The sequence below is a fragment of the Trichomycterus rosablanca genome, chromosome 14, assembly GCF_030014385.1.
Source record: "Trichomycterus rosablanca isolate fTriRos1 chromosome 14, fTriRos1.hap1, whole genome shotgun sequence".
NCBI classification, from domain to species: Eukaryota; Metazoa; Chordata; class Actinopteri; order Siluriformes; family Trichomycteridae; genus Trichomycterus; species Trichomycterus rosablanca.
The window spans coordinates 9,419,108-9,444,106 of record NC_086001.1 but is presented as its reverse complement, the minus strand read 5'-3'; the positions used below and the strand labels follow the sequence as shown (position 1 = coordinate 9,444,106).

At 38.6% G+C, this 24,999-nt stretch overlaps 1 protein-coding gene across 1 annotated transcript in view; it reads right to left on the bottom strand.

Moving 5' to 3' along the window:
• lrba (LPS-responsive vesicle trafficking, beach and anchor containing) overlaps positions 1-24,999 on the bottom strand; it is a 244,934-nt gene that overhangs the window by 157,789 nt on the left and 62,146 nt on the right. The window contains exons 30-34 of the mRNA XM_063009084.1: positions 20,089-20,261; positions 18,469-18,529; positions 17,265-17,398; positions 16,462-16,523; positions 3,655-3,719 (exon numbers count right to left, since the gene is read on the bottom strand). Of these exons, the coding sequence (XP_062865154.1) occupies positions 3,655-3,719; positions 16,462-16,523; positions 17,265-17,398; positions 18,469-18,529; positions 20,089-20,261 (495 nt within the window). The remainder of the gene's footprint in view (positions 1-3,654; positions 3,720-16,461; positions 16,524-17,264; positions 17,399-18,468; positions 18,530-20,088; positions 20,262-24,999) is intronic.

The window sequence follows — 24,999 nt, the reverse complement described above, 5'->3', positions numbered from 1 at the left end:
GGATATTCGAGACTTTGCGCTCCTCCACCTTCTGCTTGAGGATGCCCCAAAGATGTTCTATTGGGTTTAGGTCTGGAGACATGCTTGGCCAGTCCATCACCTTTACCCTCAGCCTCTTCAATAAAGCAGTGGTCGTCTTAGAGGTGTGTTTGGGGTCATTATCATGCTGGAACACTGCCCTGCGACCCAGTTTCCGGAGGGAGGGGATCATGCTCTGCTTCAGTATTTCACAGTACATATTGGAGTTCATGTGTCCCTCAATGAAATGTAACTCCCCAACACCTGCTGCACTCATGCAGCCCCAGACCATGGCATTCCCACCACCATGCTTGACTGTAGGCATGACACACTTATCTTTGTACTCCTCACCTGATTGCCGCCACACATGCTTGAGACCATCTGAACCAAACAAATTAATCTTGGTCTCATCAGACCATAGGACATGGTTCCAGTAATCCATGTCCTTTGTTGACATGTCTTCAGCAAACTGTTTGCAGGCTTTCTTGTGTAGAGACTTCAGAAGAGGCTTCCTTCTGAGGTGACAGCCATGCAGACCAATTTGATGTAGTGTGCGGCGTATGGTCTGAGCACTGACAGGCTGACCCCCCACCTTTTCAATCTCTGCAGCAATGCTGACAGCACTCCTGCGCCTATCTTTCAAAGACAGCAGTTGGATGTGACGCTGAGCACGTGCACTCAGCTTCTTTGGACGACCAACGCGAGGTCTGTTCTGAGTGGACCCTGCTCTTTTAAAACGCTGGATGATCTTGGCCACTGTGCTGCAGCCCAGTTTCAGGGTGTTGGCAATCTTCTTGTAGCCTTGGCCATCTTCATGTAGCGCAACAATTCGTCTTTTAGGATCCTCAGAGAGTTCTTTGCCATGAGGTGCCATGTTGGAACTTTCAGTGACCAGTATGAGAGAGTGTGAGAGCTGTACTACTAAATTGAACACACCTGCTCCCTATGCACACCTGAGACCTAGTAACACTAACAAATCACATGACATTTTGGAGGGAAAATGACAAGCAGTGCTCAATTTGGACATTTAGGGGTGTAGTCTCTTAGGGGTGTACTCACTTTTGTTGCCGGTGGTTTAGACATTAATGGCTGTATATTGAGTTATTTTGAGGGAAGAATAAATTTACACTGTTATATAAGCTGCACACAGACTACTTTTCATTGTGTCAAAGTGTCATTTTGTCAGTGTTGTCCCATGAAAAGATATACTTAAATATCTGCAGAAATGTGAGGGGTGTACTCACTTTTGTGATACACTGTATATATATATATATATATATATATATACATATATATATATATATATATATATATATACGTATATATATATATATATATATATATATATATATATTAGGGCTGTCGAAGTTAACGCGATAATAACGCATTAACGCGACCTCAATGTAACGCGATTAAAAAAATTAGTGCCATTAACGCAAATTCTAGTTCATGTTGACACTTGACTGGTAGAACAAACGTTTTAATGTCGGACTTGCCACCGTTTTTCATTTGCGGTTTGTTAACATAATGTAACCGATCGTGGTAGTGATGCACTTGCATAATAAAGAAATAAATACACGCTATATTCACAAGTTGTCAGGAGCAGAACACTTTATTACACTTAATTAACTTCTTCTTCTGTACCGAATACCGGAAAGCTGAGTCGAGCACGTTTGTTCATGAACTATGGAAGCCCCAAAGGGTCAAAACACACTCACTTCGTGTAGAAACGTCCATCAAACCATCGTCACGATACAACCACAGACAAGTCTGATACAATAACTACGCCTTATCCCACCTAAAGCACCGCTGATCTACAATGTTTGCTGATGGAGAAATTCTAACCTACAATCTGACATTTACTGCCTAGTATGTGAGTGAATAAAACTCCCTTACAGTTTTCTCTTGTCCCAGCAGTTTTTAACATAAGTACATTTAGCATAAAATGTGTTCACCATTTTAATTGTAACATTTCACTTAAAAATCCTTGTTTTCTATAACATTTACACAGATTTTTTTTTAATGCGATTAATCGCGATTAACTATATGAAATTCTGAGATTAATCGCGATTAAAAAATTTAATCGTTTGACAGCCCTAATATATATATATATATTTATATTTAATGCATTTTCTCCCCTTTTTCCTCCGTTTCAGCACGTGCCGTATGCATCTTATCACCTACACTTTGACGAGTGCAGTGCAGCTCAGCACTGTGTACGAAGAGACACAGCCTGACAGCACTCTTTTCTCATCTCTGTGCAGGCGCCATCAATGAGCAAGCAGAGGTCGTAATTGCATTAGTTATGAGAGGGACCCTACCCGGCTTAATCCCACTCATATCTGAACAACAGGCCAATCGTTGTTCATGTGGCTGCTCTGACTTGACCCTGGACGTATTACAGCAACCAGGACTGACATTAAAGGGTTTTCAGGCTAGTGATTCCAGACATGGAATTCAGACATTACTAATCCTATCAAGCTTAGTATATTTAGTGGTGAAAAGTATGTGGACAACTGACCAAGCCCTTGTTGGACACGCCATTTCAAAACCATGGACATTCATTGGTGACTCTTTTCAGCCTAAAATAAGCTTTATAAAGTGCTCAGTTGTAGCTATAGCAGGATGCACATGATCAGCGACGATACTCCAAGCAAACGTTCCTTCACACCATGACACCCCAACTAGTCTGACATGTTAATTCAAGGTGGGTTGGGTCCATAATGTAATGCTGTTTTTTTATGCATTTTCCCCCCAATTTTATCCCAATTTAGTGCAGCCAATCTGCTTCTGGGGACCCCGATGGCGTCCAAAGAGGGCGTATATTCACCTGACACACACTCCCGCTGATGTGTGCGCAGTCCACCAATCCTTTCGTAATTTCCCATACTTCGGTGGATTTGCGCCACGCCCCGATCCCTGCACTCCTCTACTTCTGTACTTCTGTGCAACCAAGGTCGCCCTGGCAACCAAGCGCTTTGGGCAACCAATGTCCTTAAACAGCACTGATAACCCCACCCCTTATAAGTCTGGTCTTTTCCCACCACTTTTTATCTATTACAGGCATTTGCCCATTGGGCCTGCTAGGGGATGCCCAGCTGACCAGTAGCACAGCTGAAATTCTAATTCAGGAAGCTCGGTCTCCAAGCGCTGGTGTGCTAGCGGAATGTCACGCTGCGCCACCTGGGCCCCCCCAATTCATGCTGTTTATGGCATGCAACATTCTGACCCTTTCATAGGCACGTTGCAAAAGTCAAGATTCATCAGATCAAGTGCTGTTTTGATTCTCAACCGTCTTTGTGTTGTATTCTGGGCTGACAGAAGTATAAATCACTGTTATGGTGTTATGTTAGTCCTCCTGTTAGCTCAAACCAGTTTGGTTATTCTACAATGACCTCTCTCATCAACTTTCCTTAGAATGAAACTGCTATTCACTGGATGTTTTTTTTCTAACAATGTGTGTAAATGCTAGAGACTGTTGACATTCAAACTCTGCCATGGTCAAAGTCACTAATTCCATAAATAAGCAGGTGTACAGGTGTTTTTTTTGTATGAACTGGTAGGTAGTTAGCTGATAACATGGTAGATTAGTTTAGTTTAAGCAGCTTGTAGAGAGGAAATAATTGAACTCCTTACCTGCCCTCATTGACGAGCTCGATAAAGGCTAAGCCAGCATTCTTTTGGATGGAGTTCTGCCATTCCTGTAAAAAGAAGAAGAAAAACAGGGTCACACACCCCATAAAAGCAGGTCAGCTGTCCACCGTTCCTCCCCATCATTCACCAGTTAGAAACGTAACATCAGTGTCATGCAGTGTGTTGTCGATGGTTTCCTTCTTTAATTAAAAAAAGCAACGACCCCAATCAAACAGCCTTAACGATCAGCCGGCCCGTTATTGGATTTTCGAACGTCCGTTCTGTAGCAGTGTGATACGGTTTTATAGCGCGCTGACCTGATGGGACGATTCACCCAGCCATTTATGACCTACGAACTTTGACCTAAACCTTTCAAATCAGGTCATCACACCAGAACAGAGCAGAAATTCAGTATCGATTTTAAGGACGGACCATTTTTCAGGTTTCATTCAACGGCCAAGGAAGAGGCAAATGAAAAAAGTGCAATAATACACAAGGAGGCATAAATCCAGCTACATCTTCTAGATTTGATGATTTAATAGCAAAATAATAATAATAATGATAATAAATAATACACAGGCATAAATCCAGCTACTTCTTCTAGATTTGACGATTAAATAGCAAAATAATAATAATAATAAATAATACAAAAGTAGGCATAAATCCAGCTACTTCTTCTGGATTTGACGATTAAATAGCAAAATAATAATAATAATAATAATAATTATAATAATAAATAATATACAAAACACAAGGAGGAATAAATCCAGTTACTTCTTATCTAGAAGAATTTTGCCTCCTCGTGCATTCTGTATTATTTATTTTTTTGATGTTTAATCGTCAAATCTAGAAGAAGTAGCTAGATTTATACCCCCCTGATATTGCTTGGATATTGTGTATTATTTTGTATTTTTTTGCTGTTTAATCGTCAAATCTCAAACCATTCAAAACCAATCTACTTCTAGATTTGATTAAACATTAAAAAAATAATAATAATAATACACAATCCTCAGAGGCATCAATCAAGCTACTTCTTCTAGATTTGATGATTAAACAGCAAAAATAATAATAATAATAATAAATAATAATACACAAGGAGGCATAAATCCAGCTACCTTTTCTAAATAATAATACACAATACACTAGGAGGCATAAATCCAGCTTATTTTTTTAGATGTGACAATCAAACAGCAAAAAAAATAAATAAATAAATAAATAAATTAACTGTTTAACTGTCAAATCTAGAAGAAGTAGCTGGATTTATGTATTGTGTATTTTTTTATTATTTATATATTTTTGCTGTTTAATCATCAAATCTAAAAGAAGTAGCTAGATTCATACCTCCTTGTGTTTTGTGTATTATTTATTTATTTATTTATTTTGCTGTTTAATCGTCAAATCTCAAATCTACTTCTAGATTTGATGATTAAGCATTAAAAAAATAATCAATAATACACAATCCTCAAGGAGCCATAAATCCAGCTACTTCTTCTAGATTTGACAATTAAACAGCAATAATAATAATAATAATAGTATTAATATTAACAATAATAATAATTACATCAATAAATGATATTAATAATAATAATATTAATAATAATAAAATATTACTAATAATACTACTACTACTACTAATAATAAAATATTAATAAAAAATAATAATAACAAATAATTACAACACAGAACACAAGGAGGAATAAATCCAGCTACTTCTTCTAGATTTGATAATTAAACATTAAAAATAAATAAATAAATAATACACAGAACACAAGAAGGCATAAATCCAGCTACTTCTTCTAGATTTGACAATTAAACAGCAAAAATAAATAAATAAATAATACACAATACACAAGGAGGCATAAATCCAGCGACTTCTAGATTTAACAATTAAACAGCAAAAAAATAATAATAATAAAAGACAAAAGCCACAAAAGCCAAGCAAACCAGATAAAAAGAAAAAGTGATGGACAAGAAAGAAAGAAGGTAAAAAAGATAACGGAATAAATATGGGTAATGTAAATGATGGAAAAGATTGCGAGAGGGATCGAGTGCTGTTAAAAGCAATCTTAAGGCCGAGAGGAATGAAAAAGAAATAAAACTACATTATACGACGTGTGGACACCTGACCATGAACATGGTAAACATCTTATTACAAAAGCAATGGCATTACCAGACCTGACTCCCATTTAAGCCAATACAAGCCTTCAATCCTCTGGGAATAGGAAAGCTTTTCTCAAGACTTTACACTATGTCTGTGGAAATTTGTGTCCATTCAGTCACAAGGGCATCCTCCATAATAATAATGGTCCAGTACATAATTAACGGTAATAAACTCAGTGTGTAGGCTGGTCTGTGCTTTCAGTCTTTGAACAGTAGAGTCAGTAAAAGTGAAGTCAAACCGAGAGGCTCTTAATTCATTCGGCGCCCTGCGGCATGAGCTATGTGAGGAGCGGGGGCTCTTCACTTCCACACAGGAAGTGCACTAAAACTTTAATACGCTCCCCAAGAGCCCTACTCGACGGCCGTCCGAGACGAAACCAACAAACCGCTCGCTCGAACTGAAACTTCAACAAAGAGCGCGAGTTTGTACTTCAGTGATAAAAGAAAATGAAGAAGAGTGAGCGGGTCAAGTGAGCGAAGCAACATTAAAGAAGATAGATGCTAAAGAAAACAAATACTGAGGTCACTGAAGTTGAAACCCTGTTTTGGGGGAAGAAGGTTAAAAATACAGATTTGGCAACAATTGCAGGCTTTATAAGCAGTTAAATAATGTAACCATGAAATAACAGCGATATACCTTATATATACATATATACTGTATATATATGTGTGTGTGTGTGTGTGTTAAGTAAGATAAAATAAGATAGACTTTTTGGTCATTGCAGTCACACAACAAAACTATGGTAGCTCTCGGTGAGACCAGCAGCAATAATAAAAGTACATACACCTGGCACAAAATAAAATAGAACAAAAATATAAAAAACTGATTGGAAATTACATTATTTTTTATTGTACAATAAGAACAAATTATAAACATAAACATATAGAAAAAAATACAAAATATTTACATCTCTCTCTCTCTCTCTATATATATATATATATATATATTATTTGTATTATTATTATTTATATTGTTCTTTATTGTACAATAAGAACAATTTATAAACATAAAGATATAGAAAAAAAATACAAAATATTTACATCTCTCTCTCTCTCTCTAGTCCCTGACAGAAGTTCTGTCGCTTATCCATAACCTGACTTTAAATTCATCCATTGGTTTTAGAAATGACTCATATGAAAGCTGAAACCCTCCCAAATGAGGTTTAATTTACGAAAATAAATTTGCTTCACTGCAGAAATATTGAACACAGAAAGGTCAGATTTTGGCAAGACAAAAGTTTTGTCGCCCACAGAAAGTAATGTGAAAATCAAACAAATAATTTACTTCAAATACAAAGATATGTTTCATAACATTGGTGAATGAAGTTGTGGTGCTATTAGAGCCATATTTAATATTTTGTGTGACTTCCATGAGCTTTAAGGACTGCATCCATGCGGTTTGACAATGATTCATACAATTTATTGATGAAGTCATCAGGAATAGCAAAGAATGCAGTCTTACATGCCTCCCAGAGTTCATCAAGATTCTTTGGTTTTGTCTTCCAAGCTTCCTCTTTCATCCTACCCCAAACATGTTCAATGATGTTCATGTCTGGTGACTGGGCTGGCCAGTCCTGGAGCACCTTGATCTTCTTCGCCTTGAGGAACGTTGATGTAGAGATGGATGTATGAGATGGAGCACCATCCTGCTGCAAAATTTGACCCCTTTTATGATTGGGAATGTAAGAGGTAGCTAATACTTCTTGATATTTTAGGCTATTGATATTGCCTTCCACCTTGCAAATGTTTCGCACACCCCCATACTGAATGTAACCCCAGACCATGATCTTTCCACCACCAAACTTAACAGTTTTCTGGGTGAATCTTGGATCCATACGGACTCCAGTAGGTCTCCTGCAGTATTTGCGGCGGCTGTGGTGTAATTCAACTGAAGATTCATCTGAGAAATCCACCTTCTGCCACTTTTCCAGCGTCCATCCGTTTAGCAGGCTATGGGCCTTGGCAAATGCCACACGGTTTTTTAATTGCCTTTTGTTTAGTGCTGGCTTCTGGGCACTGATTCGACCATGGAGGCCATTTCGAGACAGAATCCTACAAACTGTTCTAGTTGACACAGGGACTTGAGGTGACCAGGCCTGGTGGAGCTCTGCTGCAGTGGAAGAGGGGCTGGCTTTGGATTTTCTAATCAACAAACGTTCCTCCTTAGCAGTTGTCTTGCGGGGTCTGCCGGACCTGGGCTTGTCAAAAACATCTCCAGTCTCTTCAAATCTTTTTTTAATTCTTTGTACTTGACGCTGAGACACATTAAAGGTGCCAGCCACCTCTGCAGTGGATCTGGTCTTCAGCCTCTTGATAATCAAGGCTTTGGTCGCAGGGTGGATTTTTGGCATGTTGTCAGAGGTGAAGTTGCAGTTCAAGTGAAGGTCTGGGGTGCTGGGGTTCTTTTTATACACACCCACTAATTAACCGATCAATTAGTGAGCACAGGTGAGGCTGTAAACTAGGATTGGGTGCATTATATGACAAGGCGACAAAACTTTTGTCTTGCCAAAATCTGACCTTTCTGTGTTCATTAAATGATCAATATTTCTGCAGTGAAGCAAATTTATTTTCGTAAATTAAACCTCATTTGGGAGGGTTTCAGCTTTCATATGAGTCATTTCTAAAACCAATGGATGAATTTAAAGTCAGGTTATAAGCTTTTGTTTCCACAACATGGATAAGCGACAGAACTTCTGTCAGGGACTGTATATATATATATAGATCCAACAGCAGAGGTCATAATTGCAGCAGTTATAAGGAATCCCGTCTGGCATTCCCACCCGCGGACGAACCGTATATACAGTGTATCACAAAAGTGAGTACACCCCTCACATTTCTGCAGATATTTAAGTATATCTTTTCATGGGACAACACTGACAAAATGACACTTTGACACAATGAAAAGTAGTCTGTGTGCAGCTTATATAACAGTGTAAATTTATTCTTCCCTCAAAATAACTCAATATACAGCCATTAATGTCTAAACCACCGGCAACAAAAGTGAGTACACCCCTAAGAGACTACACCCCTAAATGTCCAAATTGAGCATCGCTTGTCATTTTCCCTCCAAAATGTCATGTGATTTGTTAGTGTTACTAGGTCTCAGGTGTGCATAGGGAGCAGGTGTGTTCAATTTAGTAGTACAGCTCTCACACTCTCTCATACTGGTCACTGAAAGTTTCAACATGGCACCTCATGGCAAAGAACTCTCTGAGGATCTTAAAAGACGAATTGTTGCGCTACATGAAGATGGCCAAGGCTACAAGAAGATTGCCAACACCCTGAAACTGAGCTGCAGCACAGTGGCCAAGATCATCCAGCGTTTTAAAAGAGCAGGGTCCACTCAGAACAGACCTCGCGTTGGTCGTCCAAAGAAGCTGAGTGCACGTGCTCAGCGTCACATCCAACTGCTGTCTTTGAAAGATAGGCGCAGGAGTGCTGTCAGCATTGCTGCAGAGATTGAAAAGGTGGGGGGTCAGCCTGTCAGTGCTCAGACCATACGCCGCACACTACATCAAATTGGTCTGCATGGCTGTCACCCCAGAAGGAAGCCTCTTCTGAAGTCTCTACACAAGAAAGCCCGCAAACAGTTTGCTGAAGACATGTCAACAAAGGACATGGATTACTTTAACCATGTCCTATGGTCTGATGAGACCAAGATCAATTTGTTTGGTTCAGATGGTCTCAAGCATGTGTGGCGGCAATCAGGTGAGGAGTACAAAGATAAGTGTGTCATGCCTACAGTCAAGCATGGTGGTGGGAATGCCATGGTCTGGGGCTGCATGAGTGCAGCAGGTGTTGGGGAGTTACATTTCATTGAGGGACACATGAACTCCAATATGTACTGTGAAATACTGAAGCAGAGCATGATCCCCTCCCTCCGGAAACTGGGTCGCAGGGCAGTGTTCCAGCATGATAATGACCCCAAACACACCTCTAAGACGACCACTGCTTTATTGAAGAGGCTGAGGGTAAAGGTGATGGACTGGCCAAGCATGTCTCCAGACCTAAACCCAATAGAACATCTTTGGGGCATCCTCAAGCGGAAGGTGGAGGAGCGCAAAGTCTCGAATATCCGCCAGCTCCGTGATGTCGTCATGGAGGAGTGGAAAAGCATTCCAGTGGCAACCTGTGAAGCTCTGGTAAACTCCATGCCCAGGAGAGTTAAGGCAGTTCTGGGAAATAATGGTGGCCACACAAAATTTTGACACTTCAGGAACTTTCACTTAGGGGTGTACTCACTTTTGTTGCCGGTGGTTTAGACATTAATGGCTGTATATTGAGTTATTTTGAGGGAAGAATAAATTTACACTGTTATATAAGCTGCACACAGACTACTTTTCATTGTGTCAAAGTGTCATTTTGTCAGTGTTGTCCCATGAAAAGATATACTTAAATATCTGCAGAAATGTGAGGGGTGTACTCACTTTTGTGATACACTGTATATACAACCAACTCATGCTAGCGTGTTTTAGCACTGCGCCATCAGAACGTCCATATATGTTTATTTTTGATGCTTGGACAGAGCAAACTAAAAGCAAGCTTTCTGCAGACATGAATTACAGTTTGGACTGATAAGCTAAGTAGACTGCAGCTTTTGTAGTAAAATTATGCTGTATGTAGAGACAACAATTCTCTTTGCTTTGATTGTTTGCTAACTGTATTTCTCTAATCTCGTCCCTCTCCTTCACTTTCTCTCTCTCAGGTGCTTCAGTAGCCTGACAAATGGCAAACTCCTGTTCCAGAACTCTTGTTTCTTTTCTTAACTTTCCCTTTCTTCTCTCAGATCAAAGCTATACGGTAGTTCCTTCTCTTTCATGAAACCCTCTTATATTTCTCTCATCTCGATCATTTCGCACGTGATGGATGTTTGTTCAACTTCAATCCCCTAGTCAGGCAAAAACAAATAAATACATTGATGATGACTGATGGCTCATGAACTCATCTGTGATGTGTTTGTTTTTGATTGAGATTAGCAGGGTTCTGCCGTGTGTGTGTGTGTGTGTGTGTGTGTGTCTGTGTTGTGTCAGAGACATTTTTGGTTTTGGTGTAATTACACGTTTTTCAATCAGCACTAATTAAGCATGAGGTGGTGCAATCACTAGCATGAAAGACTAAACAAAGAGTTAAACAGGAACTATGGAGCAATTATGATAATCACACCATTACTCTACAGCATAAAGTGTTGTTCCACTGCCAGCTACAGGGCTTAATAATCAAAACAGAGATTTCCCTTCCATAAAATAATATATAAAACAAAAGGGATTTATAATTTGGGAGAAATAATGATTAGAATTTGTACTATTATTATAATATATATTTAACCACAATCTGTGATTAGTTCTCTAAGATGTTCAGAACAGCCCCCCTGCTTAGTTCCTTTAAAAACTTAGAACTTAAACTTAGAACAAGTCTACCTAGAAGACTTGATGGTGTTTTGCAAAATGTGGAGTGGTCACACTAAATATTGGTTGGATTAAAATTTCTCTCTTTTGTTTATTCACTCTGCATTTTGTTAATTGACAAAAATAAAGTACTAACACCTACTATTTAAAATGTTGTTACTATTAGAGAATACTGCAGGTTTTTTTCAAACTGTTTTTCAAGCAAAATAAATCTGAATGTCAAGTGATTTTAACCACGACTAAGGCAACACAAACAGTTCATCAAAACAAAACACAAAACGAAATATATGTATATAATGAAAATTTTAGCAATCTGGTCCTACTGTGGTTTACAAGATGTAACGTAAAACCTCCACAAGATGCGTTCATGTGCAAGTTTATTTTGTGTTTAAGTGCCTGTTAAAATTTGTTTATTTCATTATTATTGTTCTTCTTTGCGACCTTTTTTTAATGAATATATACTATATATAAATATACATATATATTTGTGTGTACATATATAACAGCATAACATTACGACCACCTTCCTAACTGACTGGTCTGCGGCTATGCAGTCCCATACGCAACAAACTGCAATGCACTGTGTATTCTGACACCTTTCTATCAGAACCAGCATCAACTTCTTCAGCAATTTGAGCTACAGTAGCTCGTCTGTTGGATAGGACCACACGGGCCAGCCTTCGCTCCCCACGTGCATCAATAAACCTTGGCCGTCCATGACCCTGTCGCCGGTTTACCACTGTTCCCTTCTTGGACCACTTTTGATAGATACTGACCACTGCAGCCTGGGAACACCCCACAAGAGCTGCAGTTTTGGAGATGCTCTGACCCAGTCATCCAGTCATCCTGCTTCTAACACATCAGCTTTGAAGATAAAATGTTCACTTGTTGTTTAATATATCCCACCCACTAACAGGTGCCGTGATGAAGAGATAATCAGTGTTATTCACTTCTTCTGTCAGTGGCCATAATGTTATGCCTGGTCGGTGTATCTAATTACTAGGAACCTAAACAAAATTACTTTAAAACTAAGGGGTATGTGTGGGTATGAGTTTAGCTGTTTCATTAGCTCCTAGTTTTGAATTACTGGTTTGTATTTATGATGATATGCTTTCAAGTTAGTTCTGCAGTGACCGTGATCCCCAGGACTTAGTCTACTTTCCAATCAGTCATGTTGTGACCATTTCTGTTCCACTGGTCAGACTCAACATATTCTCTCATAAACGAACACAGATTATCGACTCTGTAAACTCTACACTTCTATTTCTCATCACTTCTCGGAACGAACTGAACTAATACTAGTGAAGAACGATGGAGAAACATAACACTGATGTCGAACCAGACCTTCCTTTTGATTTCTCCCTCTTTCTTTCCGTCTGAGTATTGATTCTTCATTCAGCAACTCCAGGAAGGGGGTTAAACTCTCTCTTCCAAGGTTAAGGGTCAAAAGTCTAAGGTTAAAAAATGGCAAGCGCCCAGGGCCAGAGTCCTTCTGTTTAACAGGTTAAACCCTGGACTACAGGCAAGAGTCAAGAGCTGGAACAGAAGAAACCAATACCTAGAACATTTGCCTGTAAAGAGAACATGCTCTTCATCTGAAGCCAAAAGCCTCAATGATCAAGTTTCAAACGCATGTGAGGGGTCTGTTATTAAGACTTTAAGTCACTGCTTATTAGCTCTGCAAAAATTTCACACTGGAACCGTATCGGTCAAACCTAAGCAGAACTGTTCACCAGATAATCCCACCTTATACACCAATCAACCATAACATTAAAACCACCTCCTTGTTTCTACACTCAATGTCCATTTTATCAGCTCCACTTATTCAACTGCTTCAACTTTATTGTCATTGCTCAGTACGGGTACAAGGCAACGAAATATAGAAGCACTTTGTAGTTCTACAATTAATTGGGTGGTGGATTATTCTCAGCACTGCAGTGACACTGACATGGTGGTGGTGTGTTAGTGTGTGTTGTGCTGGTATGAGTGGATCAGACACAGCAGCGCTGATGGAGTTTTTAAACGCCTCACTGTCACTGCTGGACTGAGAATAGTCCACTAACCAAAAATATCCAGCCAACAGCGCCCCATGGAAAACGTCTTGTGACCACTGATGAAGGTCTAGAAGATGACCAACTCAAACAGCAGCAATAGATGAGCGATCGTCTCTGACTTTACATCTACAAGGTGGACCAACTAGGTAGGAGTGTCTAATAGAGTGGACAGTGGGTGGACACAGTATTTAAAAACTCCAGCAGTGCTGCTGTGTCTGATCCACTCATACCAGCACAACACACAGTAACACACCACCACCATGTCAGAGTACTTTTGGCCATATAGTGTACACTGCAATGTATTACAGGCAATAAGTAAATTGCTTCTCTACTAGTTATGTCAGTTACTGAGACAGACAATGTTCATAGTCGTACAGGAAGTACTAGCAATCTACACAGGAAGTCACAGGGCTACTTTTTGATTGATTGTTATTCCCCCCTGCTGGGTGGAGATAGGAACGCGGCACCGTTGCTGAGAGTTTTCTAATTAATTTCCTCTCAGGATGACGGAGTAGGTTTGGGGTCAGAGGGCCGGAGGTCGGTGTCGCCGAGGGCTTTTTAATCACGCTGGATTGGACAGATGTGCGTGTATCGTTTCAGCTCTGCTTTGAGGAACGGATGTTTAATGGCGATTTAATGGTTCCTGGATTTATGCGATTGCTTCAGCTACAATTAAAGATCGATTCGGATTCAATTCTGTGTTTTTATGGTTATAGAAATTAGCTGCATCTTTATTGAATGGGGTATTTCTCACTGCGTATGGAGAGGGTTTGAATTAGCTTTGCTTTAAATGATAATCTTAATAAAAATCCACACAAGCTTGTAAAGCATGGGTATACACACGGTGGCAGGTTGTATTCTACATATTATCAATGGAACATTCTTAAACACAATGCTCACGATGTGATGAAACTGATGTGATGTGCACTGTTAGTTCTACTGTATATACTTAGGGACGTAGTATGCAATTCCATATTTTTTAAATAAAATATTTTTTAAGTCACAGACTGCAAACATTTTCCATGGTCAGCTGGGAGTCTTAGCATCCCTTTTTAGGGATTTTTATCTGCTACTACCAGCAAGCTGCTTTAAGTTCTAAAACATTCTTAGGGCATCTTAAATTCACAACATAATGATATTCTAAAGGCAAAATACAGCGTTTATTTGCCATTAATGCATATACATGTTTACAGTACAATAAAATATTGCATAACCCGGGTTCTTTGGAAGCTGGGGTCAGAGCGCAGGGTTGGCCCCTTAAGGATTCGACCGCACAAAAACCTACTATTTTTCTGTTTCAGGTAAAAATGCGCCGGTCCAAAATTAGGCTGGGGAACTGAAACAGAACCCGTTCCACACTGGACAAAAAGTTATTATTTATTATTATTTTATTGGGATTTTAATGTCATGTTTTACACTTTGGTTACATTCCTGACAGGACAGGTAGTTACTGGTTACACAAGATTCATCACTTCAAGTTTAATGTCAAACACAGTCATGGACAATTTAGTATCTCCATTTCACCTCACTTGCATGTATTTGGACTGTGGGAGGAAACCAGAGCTCCTAGAGGACACCCACACAGGCACCGAGAGAACATGCAAACTCCACACAGAAAGGACTTGGACCGCTCTACCTGGGAAGCAAACCCAGGACCTTCTTGCTGTGAGGCGACAGTGCTACCCACCGAGCCACTGTTAGACAAAAAGAGCTAAGTGTGTGTTAACAAATGAGGTAATGTGTGTGTGTTTGTCTGTGTTGGAGTATAAAGACAGGAGCCCTGGGCAAGTCCGGATGCTCTAAAAACGAATGTGCTTTCTTAAAAATAGCACTCAGCTATTATTACTGCATAAAAATGAGCAAAGCCAAACACATAACAGGTAATATTGTCTCATGGGGCAGTGGTAGCTTAGTGGTTTAGGAACCTGCACTAGTAATAAGAAGGTTGTCGGTTCAATCCCTGCTACCACCAAGTTGCTACTATTGGTCCCTGAGCAAGGCCCTCAATCCTTAACTGTTTGCATTCATTTGCAACCCTCAATTGTTTGCATTGCTTGCTTTGGATAAAAAGCATCTACTAAACGCCATAAAAAACATTGTTTTATGGTGTCACGATTACATTACAAACCTACATGTAACACATAGAGGAAACTGAAGAAAGAGCAGTGTGGGTTGAACACATCTGATAAGACAGAATATATCAGGTCTGGTGAGCACATTGATCTCCACACCCACTCACACACACACCTGCTATCAACCTTTCATTTATATTCATTGATCTGAGAGCTGAACCCTAAATAAAGTTGGCAACACACAAACGCACAAAGCCGATCGATGGCGAAACGACATTAATTCTGCATTATCCACCTTCAATACACCTTTCACACATTACACCGGGTCTCAAGGGTGCTCGGCCTTCGACCTTTCACCTCTGGCCTCCTACTGCACACAGATACACTTTTTTCATTAGAGTCTGGATTATCTTAACACTGGTGGCTGGTTTATTTTAGCTGGTTTATTAGCTGGTTTTGTTGGTGTTTCTCTTTGTACACTGTGTTTTCCAATATTGGTTGCGTTACATTACAGCTGGCTTTGTTTCAAATAAGCAAAAAAAAGAACCTTGGCAAAAGTAGAAGCCTATTAGACTTTAGCATCATTATAATGACAGATCAACATTAATAAGATAATAAGATATATAATAAGAGCATAACTACATATGTTTAGTATTATTTGGATTTGCATAATTTCCAGCGTTATCCATCTCCAAATGTCTGTGCTTAGAGTTACTAATAAAGCTCCTAAAATTAACAAATATTATAATAATTTTGTGTATAGTAGTATAGCTAGTTTAATTTGGTTTAATTTTTTTTTTTTTTAATATGGAGAATAATTCCTTGCTTAAATGGAGGGGGAAATGTAAACAAAAATATTTAAATATTATAATTTAACTTTGTTAAAATTAAAAAATCTATTTTATGATGTTATTACACAAAGCAGATCATAGATAATTAAACTTTTTAAGGGTTTGTTTGACCAATATATTTTGTTTAATTTTATTCTTTTTAAGGGGGGCCACAACAGGTCAAGTCAGTGTTTTGTTTCTTGAAGAACAGAAGAACTAAGTATTAATAGGAAGATAAACAGATGTATAGTGAGATAATGAAGGCATAAATGATTGGAAGACTTGCCTGAGAACACAGCAGCATGACAAGCTCCACCACAGAACTGCTGGACTTCATACACGCCAAACCTGAGAGAGAGAGAGAGAGAGAGAGAGAGAGAGAGAGAGAGAGAGAAATACAATATAGAGAAATAATAGGCATGATATACACTTAATGTTCACTAAAGATTCTATAACCAATAATATACAACATTGTATAACTACTAAAATATTCAGACAAAACAACTGAACCCCCTGTTGTGTGTGTGTGTGTGTGTGTGTGTGTGCATGTGCGTGTGTGATATAATAGTGCACCATATTGCAGTATTGACCTTAATGAAGCAACATGAAGCGAGTGTGTAAACTTATCCACACCACAGGCTTGTATTACATGTACAGAACATATGTTCTATTGATCCATTAAAACACCATCACACACACACACACACGCTTCGAGGTAAACTATGTTGCCATCTAGAAAACAGCTTAACTTTAAAGTAAATGAGGGCAGGTGCTAGACTGGCCTGCCTGCAGACTAGTGTTCTATAAAAACCTTGTGGCACTTAATGAAGAGGTATGCAGCAGATACCCCAGACTCTTAAGCTGCTGTTATATTAAGTGTGGCCATGTGATGGATTAGTGTTAGTGTGCAGGGTGTGTTACAGAACATGAAAACAAAAAAACGAACTAAAATAAAAATGTACAATATTAAAAGTTAAAGTCAAGACTGTGATCACTGATACAAAGGTGTTAGAACATGTGCTGTAGAGCTGTAGATGATTAAATGTATTATAGCAGCAAGGGTTCAGACTTTTTGGTTTTGAAACCTACTTGTTCCCTCTATGAGTAGCTCTTGTCCGTGGCTTCCAAGTAAAGTTCGAGACAGGAATGGAGCGAAATCCACAAAAATCTCCCGGAGTAAAGGAGCAGCTTTCTCCAACGCATGCTCCAACCGCTCTGAGATACTGAGAAAAAAGATAAAGAATCAGAGAGAAGGTAACAGAAAAACAACCATCATCAAGTTTAGGTATAACAACAAACCCCATTCAACTCAACCTCATTAACCACCCATAGGGGAAAACAGTGAGGTGATGTAGAGCCAGTTTTTGGATTGAATGGGTACAAATTTCTCAAAAACACACATTTTGTTATGGACTAGGGGATTATCAAGTGATTTCCATCCTTGCCCTTGATGACCAGGTTCTTGCAATCACTTAATATTATTTGCTGATGCAAATTCTGCAAGATCTCAACTTATCCTTGCTCATAAATATATAATGATATACTACATACTACATAATAACATTAGTAGTAGCAATAATAATAAGCATTACTAATAAGGGGATAGCTAGGTATGTATAATAACAATAATAATAATAATATTTAAAATAAATAACTATATATACTATATATAACAGTGCAGATATGTATGATGTAGACAGTTTATGTAAAGTGCAGGTACAAATTATAATAAATAAGAGGTCCAGTGTCGAGTCCAGGGTGTTAGTGGTGTTAACGGTGTAGTGTGGGGAATATTAAGGTAATATAAATTTGCCCCCTTTGCTCTCAGCCTTTATTCTTCTGGAAAAGCTTCCCACAAGATTCTGGAGTGTGTTTGGAAACATTGACATTTAGCAGAAGCTTTTTATCCAAAGCAACTTACAGTTGTGCCTGAATACAATCTAAGCAATTGATGATTAAGGACTAACCTGGCAGTGGTGGGGCTGGAACTGGCAACCTTCTGATCACTAGTCCAGTACCTTAACCACTAAGCTACAAGTTAGATTTTTAACTCAGCCCAAATGTCACTAATGTTTAATGAGCTTGTGTCTAATCAGGGCTCTGTGCAGGCCGCTGGAGTTCAACACTGAACTAGTTGAACCATGTGTTATGGACCTCACTGGAACAGAAATGTCCTTCCTTATACCGCTGCCATAGTTCTAAATTCCTGTTCTAGAGTGTCGTAATACTTTAGAAAGGATCAGTCGATTTAAAACATCAAAGCATGCTGATTTAGTTCATCTCCTTCTCTTACCTCATGGTGGTTGTTGGTGAAGGGGGAACAGATGGCAGATTTAAACTGACCGCTGCTCCTCCTGTAAGGAACAGAGAAACACATCGTTACACAAACAGCCCACGGTCACTCAGCCAGGAATAAACAGCTATAGGAACAAAACACACTGGTCATTTAATTACAGCTCACACTTAAATCTAAACTAATTTGAGTGGTTTTATCAGGACCAAAACAAAGCAAACCAAAACAGGTTATCACATGATCTTCAGACATAATAAAAGAATAAAGCAGTTAATAAAATAAATAAAAATGATAAATAATTGTATTTAGCTATTAGCTGCTATTAAATAAACTGCTTAATAAAATTGCTAGAATCAATAAAAGCTCACTCATTTCTACCCATGACTATCATATACTTTAAAAAAAACAATTATATAAACTCTAAATGTTAAAACCTATTTCATTTCATAGCCAATTACTGTCTTTTTATTATATTTCCTAAATATGTTACTAAGCTTTGGCAAAACGAATGTCCATATCTTATCATGCCAATAAAGCTACACTTGTGTTAAGTTGAATTGAGTCCCTGTGAGTGTGTTTAGTGAATGTTGGTGTGTTTGGTCAGATTTAAGCTCAACTGGGATACACACTGGTGTGGAATGTAGTTTAAGATCCAACATGTGTTCTTGCTGAGAGATGAAGCGACCACTTCAAACAGCACCAGTCAATTAACTTATCACTATTCAGCTGAGACCCCCCCCCCCCCCCCCCCCCCAGACACACACATGATAGAGGGAGAGAGAGAGATTAAGCAAAAGAAAGTGAAATTGTGAATCCTTACAGAATCAGTAAAAAAAACAACAGCTTTTACATTACACTGTACACAGCATGTGTAGTGTAGTGTGAAATATTACAGTGTTGAGTAACTGTTAGCAGGAGTAACTGAGAACGGACAGTGTGTAAAATACAGTGAAACAGGTGTTAACACTGGGTGAATGATACTGCAAATGGAGCATGTGACACCGTAAATAAAACTGAAAACTGAGACACACTAGTGTTACTTCACAGTGTGGAATAAGAGTGTGTGTATTGTGTGTGATGTCACAGTGTAGCACAACTGTGTAAAGTAACTGTAAACATGTGACAGTGTGACTGTAAATGTGGTATAAATAGAATAGCATGCCTTTATTGTCATTGCACGGTGCACAACGAAAATAACTGTAAACGTGGTGTTACTGTGTAACGTGACCGTAAATGTGGTATGACAGTGTAAAGTGACTGTAAACATGGAGTGAGAGTGTAATGTGACTGTAAACATGGAGTGAGAGTGTAATGTGACTGTAAACATGGAGTGAGAGTGTAATGTGACTGTAAACATGGAGTGAGAGTGTAATGTAATTGTAACCATGGTGTGACCATATTGATTTATGTGATGTGACAGAGTAAAGTAACTGTAAACATGGTGTGACAGTGTAAACTAACTGCAAACATGGAGAAACAGTAAAATGTATGTGGGTTGACAGTGTAAAGTAACTGTAAACGTGGTGTGACATTGTAAAATCACTGTGAACAGGGTATGACAGTGTAAAGTGACTGTAAATGGGATGTAACAGTGAGAAGTTATTCTGGATGTACACAAACCTAAATCTGAAGTAGGGCTTTGGACAGTGTCACCTGCAGAAACCATGGAAATGCTGTCAACTGGTGTTCCACCCACAGTCGCAATGGTGGATTGTGGGATCCCAGTGGAGGAGGATGAGGCAGAGCCTGTTGAAGTAGCCCCACCTACTTGCTTGGGTGCCACAACAACACTCCTAAAAATCAACAAAAGAAACAAGATTACTTTCATTAGAATTCTTAAATAAATTTTGTTTTTTTTATTGTCTCTAATCATTAAGTATTTTCCTAGTTTTCTATTTTTTTTAAAAATTATAATGAGCACAAATTTTTAAATAAAATAAACCTATTTTCAAACAAAAGAACCCAAATGTATGCACACACACCCCTCTATAAAATCAGATTATTGCAAAAAACAGTAGAAGTGGATTAATGTACAGTTGCATAATTTAATTTAGCAGTGATTCATTTAATAGAACACGAACACACACACACACACACACACACACACACACACACACACACACACAGTATTAGAGTAATTAGAGCTGTCCCCTGACAGTGAATATTCAGAAACAGCAGCATCAATCTTCTAGCCAGTCAATAACAAGCTAAACTTGAGCATTAATTGATCTCTGGTGTCCGGCAGTAATGCATTTTGGATTATACAGAGTGCTCCTTCTTAAAAGGACAACATTAATACCACATAATTCCACAGAAGTGGCAGCGCAAGGGTTCGATTATTCAGTTCACTAAGGAGCCAGGATGTTATTTAAAGTGGACACGTTAAGAGGATTGCTTTACGCCCTCTGTGTCTGAGCTGGAAGCGGAACAGTCGATGCTGTGTGACTGGATCATGGTGTCCATATCTTGCCGTTGGAGAGCTCAGCTCCCAGAAATCAATGAACCTATTTACACTTGGTCTGATTATATTTGTATATGGGTTGTATTGTAATAAAACGTTAAACAGTTGTGTAATACGCTTGCTCACCACTGCAGAGCACTACAACCGACCTGACCAGACAGAGAAAAGGTAAGACAGGGCTTCTTTTAATTGCTACTACAAAAATGTAATGTGGGGGGGGTCCACAAAAAGTATAGCGTGACTGATAGCGTGCATGAAAACCCAAGCAAAGGTGGTGCAAAAGGTTATTGGAATAACTAGATGTGGAGAAAAAGGTCAGAGTTGTGGTGGGTCCAGCCTGCCCGGAATCACTGTGCACAGCGCAGCAGCACACCATGGACAGGACACCAATCTATCGCTGGGCCTTGGCCACCGCCATGCTCAGGTGTAGACGATCATGTCTGTATGTAGACACTCAACCTGCTGACAGCACAGCTGGGAATTCATATACTGGATCCCAGTAGTAGTGGGCTCAAATAATGTACTGCTGCACCACTTAATACACTTATTATTATTTAAATCTTATTGTATCAGCACTGGTAATGGTTCTAGCATTAACATAATAGCTATTCCCTCTATTCAGCTAGCATTCTCAGAAAGTGTTCCTCTCTATCTAAGGTCCTGGGAGCACTGGTCTTTCCCAAAAGATCTGTGTCCTCTTTATCAGTGCTGACAGTATGTGTATGTGTGTGGCACTGTTTAATCACTATCACAGTCTGAGAGAGGCTGCAGAACTTTTCCCCAGACGGAGGGGCCATCATGAAGGAGTCTGTAGAGATTTAAGATAAGGCTTGGTCATGAGAGAGAAGTTTAGGGAGCCAGACATACAATCGGAGATGGTTTTCATTTTATAAATAAGAAAAATAGGGGGAGAAAAAAAATTTAAAGATAAATAAAATAAATAAATATTTAATAATTTTTTAATGTAAAATATTTTTATGTATGTATGTGTTTATCTATTTTATGATTTAAAAGCAGCTATTTTTTAAACTACAAGATAAGAGTTTCTTTTGAATGCTGCTGTATTTAGGAAATGCTAATGATTAAGCTATTCCACCCAAAACTAAAGTGGATATTTTGCATCATGCCCTGTTATAAACATAAAACTTATATATTTTTTATTTATTTCATATATTTATTTGAAAATATTTATTTTGTATTTATTTTCCCCTTATTCCCCTTGATTTTATTTTTTATTTATAATTTTTTTGAGCGTGCAATTCTAAGCTCGGCTGTAAGCCCAATGGCTTGTGCAAACTCCATGCATAAATCACACAGACCCCTGCACTAGGCCTGCTCTGATGTCTGTGGACATTAATGACCGTGCTAGCCATCAGGTAGCATGTTAATGTTCAGGGAAAACGATTTATAAACATAATCAATACAGAAGTTTTACTTTACACAGAAAGAGCAAACCAGAATCCATTCAAATATTAATCGTAATCATTTAATGTTATGTTTAAAAATTCTAAAAATTTCTAGAATACTTACGTAATATTATTCAATATGTCTTTTTAAATTCTATATTATTTTTATGTGTTTATTTCTGTATATTTGTGATTTAACGTCAGCTATTTCTAAACTACAAGCAAAAAGTTTCTTTTGGCTGCTGCTGTATTTAGGAGACGCCAGAGCAGATCATTCTGGTCAGACTTGGCATGTTTATTTTTTATTTTTTTTTATTTTCTCTTAAATGCATGCCAGATGCCCTTCATGATGCAACCCGTCTATTTTAGAGGAGTGCACCTCTCTATGGTTTGGCTATTCCACCCAAAACTAATGTGGATATTTTGCATCATGACATGTCCCATTAAAAACTTACATATATACATAACTACAATTATGTACTACAGCACTACAGTACATAATAACTACAATTATGTCGTCAGGAAGAGCTTTAATATACTGACTGCACCTTTATTAATCACGATGAGTGTGTTTAAAATGTATCTATATTCTGAATGCTGAACTGGTTTTGCTCACAGTGATTACGTTCCTGTTACTGTTCTACCTTACTGCTATGTTTACTATGTTACATTATTTATTAATCAATATAACATATTACTTATTGATATTGATATGATTATTGGTGAACTGTTGATCAATGGCGGTCGGTTATCAGTTAAAAGAAATAGGAAAAATTTGCATCCCTATTTTATTATCCGTTACATTTGATCTTAATGTAGTTTTTATTCATTAATAATATTTATAATTAATAATATTGTGAAATAGAGTTAAAAAGTACAGCTTCCATTAAAAGCATAAACATTATTTTGGAGCCACTTGCAAAACCAATCATTTTAAATAATCACCAATAAAATAAATCATTTATTCAAGTCACCAAAATCCTGCACATATCCAGCAGACATGAGAAATACCAAAATCTGGTTTTAAATAAATAGTAAAATAAGTAAAAGCCCTGCAGTGATTTGTGGGCCGAGGTAAAGTGTGTCCATCTGTTCGGGGTTTTAAATTATTCAGTGCACCATTAGCTACACTTATCCTCAACTCAACACTGCTGTCAATTAATCAGAGCGGCCTGCTGAATTATTCAGAGGTTTTAACCAACACTAACACGCACAACACACACCGTACAGCATGTTTCCTGTAACCTGCCTCAGTCTGAGATCAAAGGAACCGACAGTGTGTGTGTGTGTGCTGAAACATGAGCTGGTAAGAATCCTATCCAACAGCAAGCCCATCTGTACAGAGTTTTAAAGCAAGTCTGAAATGTTACGTTCTGTGGTGCTTTGCTTTGAAAAGTCGTGGTAATATGTGGCGAGGGGCTCGACTTCCTCTGAGAACTGCCAATAGCCTTCAAGAAACACAGCGCCCGCCAAATCTAAACAAACCTGACAGTAGTTTAGCCAGCTAACTAAATATAGAGGATTTGATGACAGCTTGTTTTCAACTGTGGAAGATTTCTCGTTGCCACGAGCTTGCGGACGATGAAGATTTCCCATGATCAGAGCTTCCTAACCACTGGGCTATGTACTGGTACTGAGCCGTACGATTTTGGGTACAACCATGTGTCAGTGAGATCGTTATCCTTCCCGCTGGGGAAGAAAACTGCCGTTTAACAAATGAATCAATGAGCTAAAACAATTAGGAAAGGAATGTTCTGGTCAATGGTCATGAGAATGTATCTACAGATATATAAATATGCACTCGCTGGCTCGGCAGCACAAAAAAATGCCTGAACACACAAAGTTTAATTACATTTTTTTTTCTTTTTTTATAACACTACATGGCAAAAAAATGTGGACCCCTGACTATGACTTAGTACATCCTATTCCAAAACCATGGGCCTGTGTGTGTGTGTGTACATATTTATATATACGTATATATATATATAAATATGTTAGTTCTACAATTACTGACTGTAGTCCATCTGTTTCTCTGCATGCTTTGTTAGCCCCCTTTCATGCTGTTCTTCAATATTCAGGACTCTCCCAGGACCACTACAGAGCAGGTATTATTTGGGTGGTGGATCACTCTCAGCACTGCAGTGACACTGACATGATGGTGGTGTGTTAGTGTGTGTTGTGCTGGTATGAGTGGATCAGACACAGCAGCGCTGCTGGAGTTTTTAAACGCCTCACTGTCACTGCTGGACTGAGAAAAGTCCACCAACCAAAAATATATCCAGCCAACAGCACACCATGGGCAGCATCCTATTACCTCTGATAAAGGTCTAGAAGATGACCAACTCAAACAGCAGCAATAGATGAGCGATCGTCTCTGAATTTACATCTACAAGGTGGACCAACTGGGTAGGAGTGTCTAATAGAGTGGACAGTGAGTGGACACAGTATTTAAAAACTCCAGCAGCGCTGCTGTGTCTGATCCACTCATACCAGCACAACACACACTAACACACCACCACCATGTCAGAGTCACTGCAGTGCTGAGAATGATCCACCACCTAAATAATACCTGCTCTGTGGTGGTCCTGACCATTGAAGAACAGGGTGAAAGTAGACTAAAAAGGTATGTAGAGAAATAGATGGACTACAGTCAGTAATTGTAGA